The sequence below is a fragment of the Suricata suricatta genome, chromosome 10 (assembly GCF_006229205.1).
Source record: "Suricata suricatta isolate VVHF042 chromosome 10, meerkat_22Aug2017_6uvM2_HiC, whole genome shotgun sequence".
Lineage (NCBI taxonomy): Eukaryota > Metazoa > Chordata > Mammalia > Carnivora > Herpestidae > Suricata > Suricata suricatta.
This window is the reverse complement of record NC_043709.1, coordinates 21783252-21795178: the sequence shown is the minus strand read 5'-3', so window position 1 is coordinate 21795178 and position 11927 is coordinate 21783252. Positions and strand designations below refer to the sequence as shown.

Here is an 11927-nt window from a genome sequence, read left to right as displayed (position 1 = left end):
ATTGTTTGAAGAGGCACTGTACTGTGGGACAAGCCTGGCAGCCTGGGACATCTGGCAACCATATGACATCTTTGGACTTTGACTTTAGAATGAAATATAAATAAGTGAAGGTAAAGTTCTGCTTCAACTCACGTCCTCTGGGTCACTATTAAATAAAAACTCCGCAAGAAACCTAAACCACGTGGAAGGCATAAAGAGCTCGGGAAAACTATTTTCAACAATTCACCACCACTAAAACTCGAAGCGCATTTTGTTTCACTTATTCTAAATAGTTTACTCTTTCCACCAACGAAGAGTCCAAGGTGCCCAAGGGGATAGATAGTAGAGTAGAGGTCCAGGTGTCCGGATTTTCACACTTCCGGGTGGCAAGTGGAAAAGAAACAAGCCTGGGAAGGAATCTTTTCTACTTTTGAAGGGATATTTGAAAAAGAGCACACCAGCAGCTCCTCGTTAGTATAGTGGTTAGTATCCCCGCCTGTCACGCGGGAGACCGGGGTTCAATTCCCCGACGGGGAGGCTGGTGCCTTTTGTCGTCCCAATTGCTATTTCCCTCATGATTCACTAAGTGCAAACCCGCTGACAAATACCGTGCATAATGTCATTTGCAAGCGTGTCTATTTTGGTGACTTTTAAGCTTAATGCTCACGGTGAAATAAAAGTCTACCCTGAGACTAAAGCTTTATATAGTTGGCGCTAGCTACCAGCTGCTAGCTGGCAAAGGCATACGCGTGCGCAGTCAGGCCCGCCAAATTCCAGCTAGAGGTCGTCACCTCCGCGCGCGGAACCCAAGGGGGGAGGGGAGAGGGAAGGCGGAGTTCCGCGCCTAAAGGGGCGGGTAGGAACGGAAATTGCTTGCTATAGAAGAGGAAGGAACAGTCTCCCCTGACCCTGGGGACTCGACTAAAAAGGAAACTCGTTCTCGCGCCTCCTCTGGTTCCGCCCCAAGTTATATAGAGACTAGCGGTCAGTAAAATTCGGGTGCTAAAAGGATCAGTCCCCAGTTCCAATCTGTACTGGGTGGAGGGGCAAGGAGAGAAGGGAAGAAAAAATGCGTGTCCGGGAGAAACGCCATGATACTTGAGTCCTAAGAAATTGCGCGAGCCACAGCCCAGCAGGACCTCGTGGCGCAACGGTAGCGCGTCTGACTCCAGATCAGAAGGCTGCGTGTTCGAATCACGTCGGGGTCATGGGCTTTTAGTGTTTTGGACCACGGACCTCTAGAGACCTAGGAGTATTCCCGCCATTTTTTCAAAATGCCTTTAATTTTAGTATTCAATCTCCCTTCTTCAGATGTTATCCTAGCAATCCTTAGCCTGAGGAAAGACAAGTCTCTATTGTAGAGCCTTAAGGCTAGTGGTTTTGTACTATTTTGCTTTGTAAAGTCAGTTTTCTGTCATTCAATGTACATGACACACAGAAATGTATGTATGGACCATTACTACTGTGTGGTAGTGGGCATATCAGTCCAATCATCCTTCACAAGAAATGAACAAGCTGTTTTCCCAAGAACGGTGTTAGACGCTTTTGCCTTTTGAAAACAAGTACAATAGAGTAAAATTTTCTAACTTTGAATATTATGACAGTTTCTGTGTCTTAGCCTGTATGCCCATAAACCATCTTACAATGTGTGTGATTAGTATCCTTTTACAGATGAAACTGGCATACACAGGAATAGGGACCGGCCAAGGGTCACCGAAGTTTCCAGACAAGACTGACTACATATCTTTGTCTTTACTGTTTTATAATAAAGGTGGAAAAAATGTTGAAAGAATGTGCTAGAAGTCATTGGACTTAAGTGATGTATTGATGCCCCTCTTATATTTTCACCAATTCATGAGAGTGGGGAGAAGTCAGATACCACTTTCAGCTATTAATCTTTTTAATAGGGAGCAAAGCTCACTTACCTTTGTAAGCTCCAGCACTCTTAGTACTGAATAGTGCCTCACAGGCATGTCAAATATTTGGTGTACAAAAAAATGAATAACGAGATGATGAGAAAGACTTTTAGATTTTTATTGTCTATGTTCCATAAAAGTCCTGGAGCTTTTCTCCTCTTTGTTTTGAAAATATCAAATCCTAATATCTTACAATTTAACCTAATAAAGCCAGTATAGCTGGATATTATATTTTCACTTTGTATAGTTTCTTTTTTTCCTATTTGGATGGATTGAGATTAGACCATCCATTTCAACAGATATGGACCACCAACTATGATGAGCCCAATATTGTGCTCAGCACTGAGGAAAAGGATACACTGAGTAAAGTACCAAAATACTATAATATGTTGGGCTAAGTACCATGAACATAGCATGAACAGAGCAGTATGGAGATGCTAAAATAAGGACATTAACTCTGCCTTGGTTAGTAGCTTAAGAAAGCCTCATAAAGGAGGATCTTGAAACTTAAAAGTTTGCTATGTGACTTTGAGACATTTATTTATCCAGTAGACATATTTGAATGCCTTCTAGGAGTTGAGCACTGTCCATAATGTCCCTCAGACCTGATTTTTTCAATCTGAGGTTTATATTAGTTTGCTGGGTCTGCCTAGGAGTTCAAGATCAAAGTGACAGCAGGGTTGGTTTCTTCTGGCCTATAGGTGGCCACCTTCTCACTGTGCCATCAATGACCACACCTCTGTATGTGCACATCCCTGATGATATCTGTGTTTTCTTTTATAAGCAAACTAGTCAGTTTGGATTAGGGCTGCTCTAATGGCCTCATTTTAACTTAATTACCTCTTAAAAGTCCTTGTCTCCAAATATTGTCACATTTTAAGTACTGGGGTTAGGGATTCATATGAATTTTGAGGGTATACGATTCAGCCCATAACAGAAGTTATGTTCCCGCTCCCCCAGCAACTTTTGCATACATAGCATCTATCTGTAACCCTACTTGCTCGACCTTAGTTTGGATCAAGCATGTTATCTTATTTGTACAATATCATACGCTTGTAATGTGGAACACGTAATGTTGCCTTGTTAGTCATTTTGTTATGGCAGCCCTAGCAAACTAATACAGCTTCTTTGAAGAACTGCTTAGTTCTTCAGTATGACTGGAGAGAAAGAAATAGAGAAAGCTATAGAGGTAAACAGGAGTCAGATCACTCAGAACCTAATTTAGATTTCATTGTGAGGGCAATTCGAAGCTATTATTCAAGACTGTGACAAGGTCAGCTCTGGGTTTACAAAGAATGTAAAAAAAAAAAGTGGCTTAGAGCTGTTGTTTCCAGACTGTACCCTATGAATAAGTTAGAAAAGCAAATGTTCAGCCCCACCCCATACCTACAGACTGAAAAAAAAATCTGAGGATAGGGCCTAGCATTTAACTACCAGAGTTAAACACTTGGTTGCCTTCCAAGTGATTCTGATCCCAGCTACAGTTTGAGAACCACTAGCCTATAGAGCAAGGCCAGACTGGAGGTCCCACTTACCTCACAAAGTTGTTAGGAGAGTCAAATAAGGCACAGCATAGGGAATACAGTCAGTGATATTATAAGAGCATTATATGTTGATAGATGATAGCTACATATGTGGTAAGCACAGCATAAGGTATAAGACGTTGAGTCACTATGTTGTACACCTGAAACTAATGTAACACTGTATGTCAACTATACTCAATATTTTTTAAAAGAATCAAGTGAGATCAAATACATAAAAATGTTGTAGAACAGTACATGCACATCATTATACTGCTACAGCTCTAAAACTATCACCTTACAGGTTCCAGCTTCTGTCACATCTGTACTTTGTTAGAATAGCTCATTTGCTAACTCGCTATAACTTTGAAACAACTTAAAAACCAACACTTTAATTTTTTTAATTTAAATTTTAGTGAACATACGGTGCGATATTGATTTCAAGAGTAGAATATGGTTATTCATCACTTATGACACCCAGTGCTCACCACAAGTGCCCTCCTTAATATCCATGACCCATCTAGCCCATCCCCCACCCCCTCCCTCCATCAATCCTCAGTTCTCTATCGTTAAAAGTCTCTTGTGGTTTGTTTAGCTTTCTTCTCTTTTTCCCCTTCTTTCCATCTGTTATCTGTTTTGTTGCTTAAATTCCACATATGAATGACACCATATAGTATTTGTCTTTCTCTGACTGACTTACTTTGCTTAGCATAATGCATTCCAGCTCCACCTACATCATTGCAAATGGCAAGATTTCCTCTTTTTTGATGGCTAAGTAATATTCCGTTGTAAATATATACACCACCTTTTCTTATATACACCACTGACATTTGGGTCTCTCCATAGTTTGGCTACTGTTGACAATGCTGCTATAAATATCAGGATGCATATGCCCCTACAAATCTGTATTTTTGTATCCTTTGGGTAAATAGCTAATAGTGCAATTGCTGGATCATAGGGTAGTTCTTTTTTAGTTTTCTGAGGAACTTTCATACTGTTTTCCAGAGGGGCTGCACCAGTTTGCATTCCCATCAACAGTGCAAAAGGATTACCCTTTCTCTTCATCCTTGCCAACACCTGTTGTATCTTATGTTGTTAATTTTAGCAATTCTGACAGATGTGAGGTGGAATCTCATTGTGGTTTCGATCTGTATTTCCCTGAATATGAGTGATGTTGAGTATCTTTTCATGCGTCTGTTAGCCATCTGGATGTATTCTTTGAGAAAGTGTTTATTCATGTCTTCTGCCCATTTCTTAACTGGGTTGTTTGTTTTTTGGGTATTGAGTTTGAGAAGTTCTTTCTAGATTTTGGATACTAACCCTTTATCAGATATGTCATTTGCAAATATCTTGTCCTGTTCTGTAGGCTGTCTTTTAGTTTTGTGGATTTCACCATGCAGAAGCTTTGTGTGTGTGTGTGTGTGTGTGTGTGTGTGTGTGTGTGTGCGCGCGCGCGTGCGTGCAGAAGCTCTTTATCTTTATGAAGTCCCTGTGGTTCACATTTGCTTTTGTTTCCTTTGCGTTTGGCAACATGGCCAGTAAGAAATTGCTCCCGCCAAGGTCAAAGAGGTCGCTGCCTATGTTCTCCTCTAGGATTCTAATGGTTTCCTCTTTCACATTTAGGTCTTTCGTCCATTTTGAACTTATTTTTGTGTATTGTGAAGAAAGTAGTCCAGTTTCAATTTTCTGCATGTTGCTGTCCAGTTTTCTTAACAACATTTGTTGAAGAGACTGTCTTTTTTTTCCATTGTTAGTCTTTCCTGCTTTGTGAAAGATTAGTTGACCATGTAGTTGAACACTTCACTTTAACCTCTACAACCATTATATAGGAATGATGTCAGGAAAGAGGCTCTGAAATATAGGGAATTCAAATATGGATTTGAATAATAGATCTGAGATTTTTGTTCTGTTTCACTAGAAATGTTCCTTCCAGTCATTTATTCTTCCAGGTGAATTTATCCACTGGGATAGAATGCTCCAAGCATTTATTTCACCTGTCTAATAAACTAGGTTTCTCTTTTGAGATTTTTTTTTTTTTTTTTTTTAGAGAGAGAGAGAGAGAGGGCCAGCAGGGGAAAGTAGCAGAGGGGATTGGGGAGAGAATCTCAAGCAGCCTCCTCATTCAGCATGGAGCTTGACACAGGACTTGATCTCATGACCCTGGGATCATGACCTGAGCTGAAATCAAGAGTCTGACGCTCAGCCAACTGAGCCACCCAGGCTTCCCAAGATTATTTTTAATGTTTCCTAAGACCGATGTACTTTGGATGAACTGATAAAATGGAGCCTTTGGAAAAACAAAACTGAAAAACTCTGAATTCTGATAAGCCAAGGGATTTCCCAATTTCTCACACTAATTCAAAAAGAAAAAATAGTTATGTTTATGAAAATCATGTGTTCATTGTAGAAATCTTGAGAAATACAGAAAAAATAAGAAAGAAAATAAAAATCACTTGTGCCCCAAAACCTAGATGAAATTACTACAAACATTTTGGTCCAGGGGCACCTGAGTGGCTCAGTCAGTTAAGCATCTAACTCTTGATTTTAGCTCAGGTGGCTCAATCCATTAAGCATTTGACTCTTGGTTTTGGCTCAGGTCATGATCTTGTGGCTTGTGAGTTCAAGTCCTGCCCTGGACCCTGCACCAACAGAGTGGAGCCTGCTTGGGATTCTTTATCTTTCTGCCCCTCCCCTGTGTGCGTCCTCTCTCTCTCAAAAATAAGTAAATAAACATTTAAAAATTTTTGGTCTATATTCATTTAGTCTTTTTCCTATGTATATATGTTTTAAATATACACCTATCCATACACACTTCAGTTTTTGTAGAACTGAGATCTTACTCTATTATGGTTCTCTATTTTTTCCACTTATGTTTTACTTAATGTGATATTGTGAACATTCTCTCATATTCTTTTTTTTTATGTTTTCCTTTCTATTTTTGAGAAAGAGAGAGACAGAGCATGAGCAGGGAAGGGGCAGAGAGAGAGGGAGAGGGAGACACAGGATCCCAAGCAGGCTCCAGGCTCTGAGCTGTCAGCACAGAGCCCGCGATCCGGGGTTTCAATTCACAAACCATGAGATTTATGACCTGAGCCAAAGTCAGACGCTCAACTGACCCACGCACCCCCATCCTCTCATATACTTAAAAAAAGTCAAGAACCTGATTTTTATGACCAAATAGTATTTGATCACCCGCTTTGTTTGAGGTGACACCTTTAAATTCAGAACTAAGTAAAATGGGATAATGAAAAACAAAAAGTCAGCTCTATGTTAATAACATTAAGAACTTCAAATAGGGAAATGAAGGCAGTTATCCAAGTGATTTATGAGAAAAAGGTTTCAGAACAGTTTTTTGACAAAGTCATTCCATTGAATTATTTTTTTAAGTTGTGGCTTCACATAGGAATATATTTCCTCAGTTTCCCAAGGTTTAGGTAACAAAGCTGTAAACTTTTTAAGATTTTTTAAACCTAATACCAAGATAAATAGATAAATAAAAATAAATAAATAAAACCTAATACCTGTTTCGCCCTAAAAGATAATTTAAAAAATTTTTATATTGTATGAATATAACAAAATAAAATGACAAGTCTTTTTTTTTCCCCCAATTTAGAAATTCCACACAGTGGTAGAGCATATGACTCATGATCTCAGGGTTGTGAGTTCAAGCTCCGTGTTGTTCATGGAGCCTATTTAATATTTAAAGGAAAATTAAGAAGTTTCACACGAGATGACTCAACAAATCAATCCTTGAGCACGAGAGAAGGATGAGATCCAGAGTACAAGAGGCATTGCCTGCAGATGGCTTCTAGTTTCTCAAGTATGATGCAAGTTCTCCAGCTGAAAATGAGGACAGGTGGGGGGAAAGGATGTGAGTAGAGAAGCCAAAGTATGAATGATTAATCTAGAGAATGAATAGTTTTTCCAGCCAGTGTGAAGTGCTCCCGTGAGGTCTGATGTCATAAATTAAAACCAGTCAGTCCTTTCGTATGATTTTTCTATAGCAATCTTTGCTACTTGGATGCATGCAATGGAATGGAAAAGTTTGTCTCAGCAGGGCTCAGTCCAAGCAAGACTGAGTTTCTACTTTGAGGTTCCTCCAAGTGACAGAGATACAGACATTAGGGTAAGAAAGTTGAAAATGTTTGCAAAAGAGCAATTATAAGGATTGATTAAGGAATCTAAATTGGCAAGTTGGAAGCGTTGATGATGTCAGAAGCATATTAATAGATTTTTTTTAAGTGTTGTTGGGCTTAATGGACTGGGGGTATTAATAGGTCAGTGAGAGTATATTAAATGATCTGAGAGGAAAAGGCTAGTGATGGACAAGTGGGATGCTTGAAATGGACATTTAAAAGGTAAAAGTTATTGAGGACAAGGTTCAGAAAATTACCACTTGGAGTGGATGGATGAAATGGAATAGAGGAACAAGTTGTTAGAGATGAAGAGGTCAAAATCTAAATGGCCAAGTGCTAGGAGTGCCTGGCTGGTGCAGTCAGAAGAGCATGTGACTCTTGAGCTTGGGGTCATGAGTTTGAGCCCCATGTTGGAAATACAGGTTATATAAATAAATAAGTAAATAAATAAACTTTAAATAATTAAGATAAATAGGGGCACCTGGGTGGCTCAGTCGGTTAAGCCTTCGACTCAGGTCAGATCTCATGTTCGTGGGTTGAGCCTTACATAAGGCTCTGTGCTGACAGCTAGCTCAGAGCCTGGAGCCTGCTTCTGGTTCTGTGTCTCCTTCTCTCTTTGCCCCTCCCCCTCTCATGCTCTGTCTCTCTCTGTATCGAAAATAAATAAAACATTAAAAAAACTTTTTTTTTAATTAAGATAAATAAAAGGCCAAGTCCTAGTGTCGCATGCGCCATCTATAAAAATGTTAAATTCATACAGAATACAGACAAGGATGGTGGAGAAACCTAGAGTAAGGAAAAAGCAGCCTATAATATCTGAGGGAGAGTGGTCAGAAGGTCGATAAATGATAAAGATGGTAAAGGGTGATTTAGTCAGGTATATAAACTTCAAATGTTTTTGAAGGAGTAAAGAAGAGAGCAGTTTTGAAGTAGTAATTGGGAATGAAGAGGCCACCCATGCTCTGTAGTCCAACATCTTGGCCTTAAGGTACATGGAGTATGAAGAAAAAAATACTTCTACTTAGGAGCCCTACAACAGAGTTAAAAACAAAAGCTACCCGGGGTGCTTGGGTGGCTCAGTCAGTTAAGTGTCCAACTTCGGCTCAGGTCATGATCTTGAGGTTCATGAGCCCAAGCCCTTTTCAGGCTCCTGCTGACGGCTCAGAGCTGGGAGCCTGCTTTGGATTCTGCATCTCCCTCTCTTTCTACCCTCCCCTGCTCATGCTCTGTCTCTCAAAAATAAATGTTAAACAAAAATTTAAGAAAAAGCAAAAGCTACCTTCATCACTAAAAATTAATAGTGCTGGGGATATACCTGATGCATGTAGTACAATTCCAAGTCTGAATGTGACAAGCCATGACTTTGTGGATGATGTAGAAAGGTAATCTGTCTGTTAGCTTAAGACATCAACCATGTCTATTGACATGGTTGTAGACTCTGCAAGTAGCCCCCAGTTGACTGTGTCTAGGGATAAGAAAAGGAGAGTTAATGAAAGGGAATGAAAATGATGTTTTTGCTCAAGGAATATTCATTTCAAGCATCTGAAATGCAGGGTTTTTTTTTAAGATTGTTTCTTATTTTTACATAATCTTTATACCCAATGTGGGGCTTGAATTTACAGCCCTGAGATCAAGAGTGCTTGCCCCCTTGAATGCAGTTCTTTGTGAATTGTATTCTCTTTAATGTTGGCCTGTAGGGCACAGTACTGTGTCTATTTAAATCAACTTGCAAGAACAAACACCTTGCAGACTCAACAGGTGATTTATTTTTGGCTTGTAGTTACAAAGCAGGAAAAATTATTGTCTCCATGAATGAAACTGCCTAGAAAATGGAAAAATATATGGTGCAAGGGCCCTATGAAAAAAGCCATTGCCCCATTCTCAGGTGGTTCTGTTACTTCAGCATTGTATTCTACTCACATCAAAATTTAGGTAGAACATGATCTTCAGAGATCAGTGATGCCTACTTCTCTAAGGATCCATTTCAGGGACCAAGCTGATTAGGCATCCTCAGACCATAGGGCAGCCGTCAGTGCCCATAACTCTTCTATGTACCCACCCTGCTCAGATCCTATATAGCCCTGGTAACTCTGACTCTTCAGGCACAGCAGCAAAACCTCTTAAAAACTATTAGAACAGTCAGGACTGAGCCAAATTCTTCCAGTAGCAAGTTAACAAATTAGCAGGATAATCTGCTAATTCAAATAGTGTAGAACAGACCCATCATTGCCGAGATTATGCAGACTGGGACTATCCCCCATGCATCAGTTACATTTGTGGGGTTACTAGTCAGTGCAAACTCAAGGTCTTTTGCCTCTCAGTTCTGTCCCCCCTATGAAGATAAAAGCAATTGCTTATGCGCCCAAGGAAGCTGTGGGGAGAAAAATGAGATAACTTTCACAAGGCATCCTAAAAATGTACAAAAGAATTTGCTAGTTAAAACACACGTTTTAATTTGTATTACTGAGCTTATTACTATTGCTTAAATATCTGTAAATACTGTTTTAGAAAATAATTAATGATTTAACTCATAAGAGAACATTTTTAGTGAAAGCGTTTTTTATTTTTTTTATTTTTTTATTTTTTTAAAGCGTTTTTTAAAAACTTACCCAAATTTAAACAACCATGCAGAAATCAGATAAACATTTAAAAAAATTTTTAAGCAGCTTATAAAGCAGTCTGAAGATCTGAATTCTAGGGAAATGATTAAGGTCACTTTCTTTCTTGGAAGAAAGCATCTTGGAACATCTATATTCGTAAGAAACACAGCTACTTGTCATCAGTGGTATTTGCTTTCAAGAAGACATTTTAACTTCCTGAAATTTCCGAAACTTTTTAATTTGAATCACTAATACGGACTTGATTAGGGTTCCCCTCCTGACTTTAGGTCACCAGGCTCCTCCAGGATTAAAATCGAAGTATGCACCATCTCCGTTATCTGATGTTGCCAATTAAAGTATTACTAGATATTTCGCTTCGTCTTGTGTCATTTAACATTAATTAGGTTTAAGTTACGGTAAGATACTTAAGCGTGTAAGGATCTAATCCAGAAATGCTCTCAACAAAAATGCAGTTGTGCCCCAACTGTTCAAAATTAATTTGGAAACGTCCCAACCTAAGCGAATGGAATATTTGACGACACAATTTTGTCACAAATTCGGAGGCATTTTAAAGTGCCCCGTAGTCAAGATTTGGCTTTTCCTGAATTTCAGGAACAAAAGAAGCCTTCGCAAGGAGAGAGGGATTTAACTGTTTGTTCGCCCCTTCACTCCCCACAGGTAAAACAAATCAAGGAAGAGGAGTGCCGCCGAGTCGCTCCTTTCCTTTCCCTCCAGGGCGAACGTTTGGGGGAGGAAAGGCTGCGGTCATTTTTCTGTAAATCAGTGTCCTACGATTGAGAAAGGCCCAGCCCCTGGTCCTCGCAGCTGGCATGAAACTCGGCCCCTTCGAAGGCGATCGATCCCAGAGAGGAAAGGTTCTTCTCAAGCAGGGTGGGGGAAAGGAAACCGCACACAGAAGAGTACAACTTGTCCCCTATCAGCGTCTTAAGGGAAGGGTGGAGAAAAGGGAAACAGAAACGGGCCAAGCCTCCAGGGCTCCCGCCCGAGCGGCTTTTAAACTGCTTTTCTACAACCTCTCGCACCGTGCGGTGGCTAATGGAACCCGCGCGAGGCCTCCCACCAATCACCGCTCGGCTTCCTCCCACCGCGGGCCAATGGCGGCGCACGTTCTTGGGGCGTGGGCGAAACAAGCTGCTCTCCGCTTGCCTGTGTAGTGTGTGGGCTGGGGTTAGTGGAGGTTCCTATCTTAGCCGCACTTGGTCCGCACTTAGGCTCGGTGGGCTTTTGTGTCCGGGTTTTGCTGTGCTTTGTGTGTGGGGATTTTTGCTTTGCTTTGCGGCGCTCCTCCCGGGCGGGAGCCGTGAGGGTCAGAGGCGACAGCGCGGTCCCCCGGCCCCCGGGCAAGGAGTGAAGCGCGCCGGCGTGAGCTGCGGGTGTGAAGGCTGCGGGGAAGGGGATTCGTCGCGGAGATGCCGGAGTTCCTGGAAGACCCCTCAGTCCTGACGAAAGAGAAGTTGAAGAGTGAGTTGGTCGCCAACAATGTGACGCTCCCGGTCGGGGAGCAGCGCAAAGACGTGTACGTGCAGCTCTACCTGCAGCACCTCACGGCGCGCAACCGGCCGCCGCTCGCCGCGGGCGCCAACAGCAAGGGGCCTCCGGACTTCTCCAGCGACGAGGAGCGCGAGCCTACCCCGGTCCTCGGCTCCGGGGCCGCCGTCGCAGGCCGCAGCCGGGCCGCCGTCGGCAGGGTAAGGACGCCCGGCCGGGGCCACAAAGGCGGGCAGTTGGCGGCTGTCGCCCTCCTCCCCCGCCCCC

At 41.6% G+C, this 11927-nt stretch overlaps 1 protein-coding gene and 2 non-coding genes across 6 annotated transcripts in view; all 3 read left to right on the top strand.

Moving 5' to 3' along the window:
- Positions 1–444: 444 nt before the first annotated feature.
- On the top strand, positions 445–516 carry TRNAD-GUC. The gene has a single exon. It is a non-coding gene; the product is annotated as a tRNA-Asp (tRNA).
- Positions 517–1115: 599 nt separating this feature from the next.
- Positions 1116–1187, top strand: TRNAW-CCA. Its single transcript has one exon. It is a non-coding gene; the product is annotated as a tRNA-Trp (tRNA).
- Positions 1188–11299: 10112 nt separating this feature from the next.
- Positions 11300–11927, top strand: part of TMPO (thymopoietin) — a 30903-nt gene continuing 30275 nt past the window's right edge. For all 4 annotated transcript variants that reach the window (XM_029953990.1, XM_029953989.1, XM_029953988.1 and 1 more), the window contains exon 1: positions 11300–11860. In XM_029953990.1, the coding sequence (XP_029809850.1) occupies positions 11582–11860 (279 nt within the window). In that variant the 5' untranslated portion in view covers positions 11300–11581. The remainder of the gene's footprint in view (positions 11861–11927) is intronic.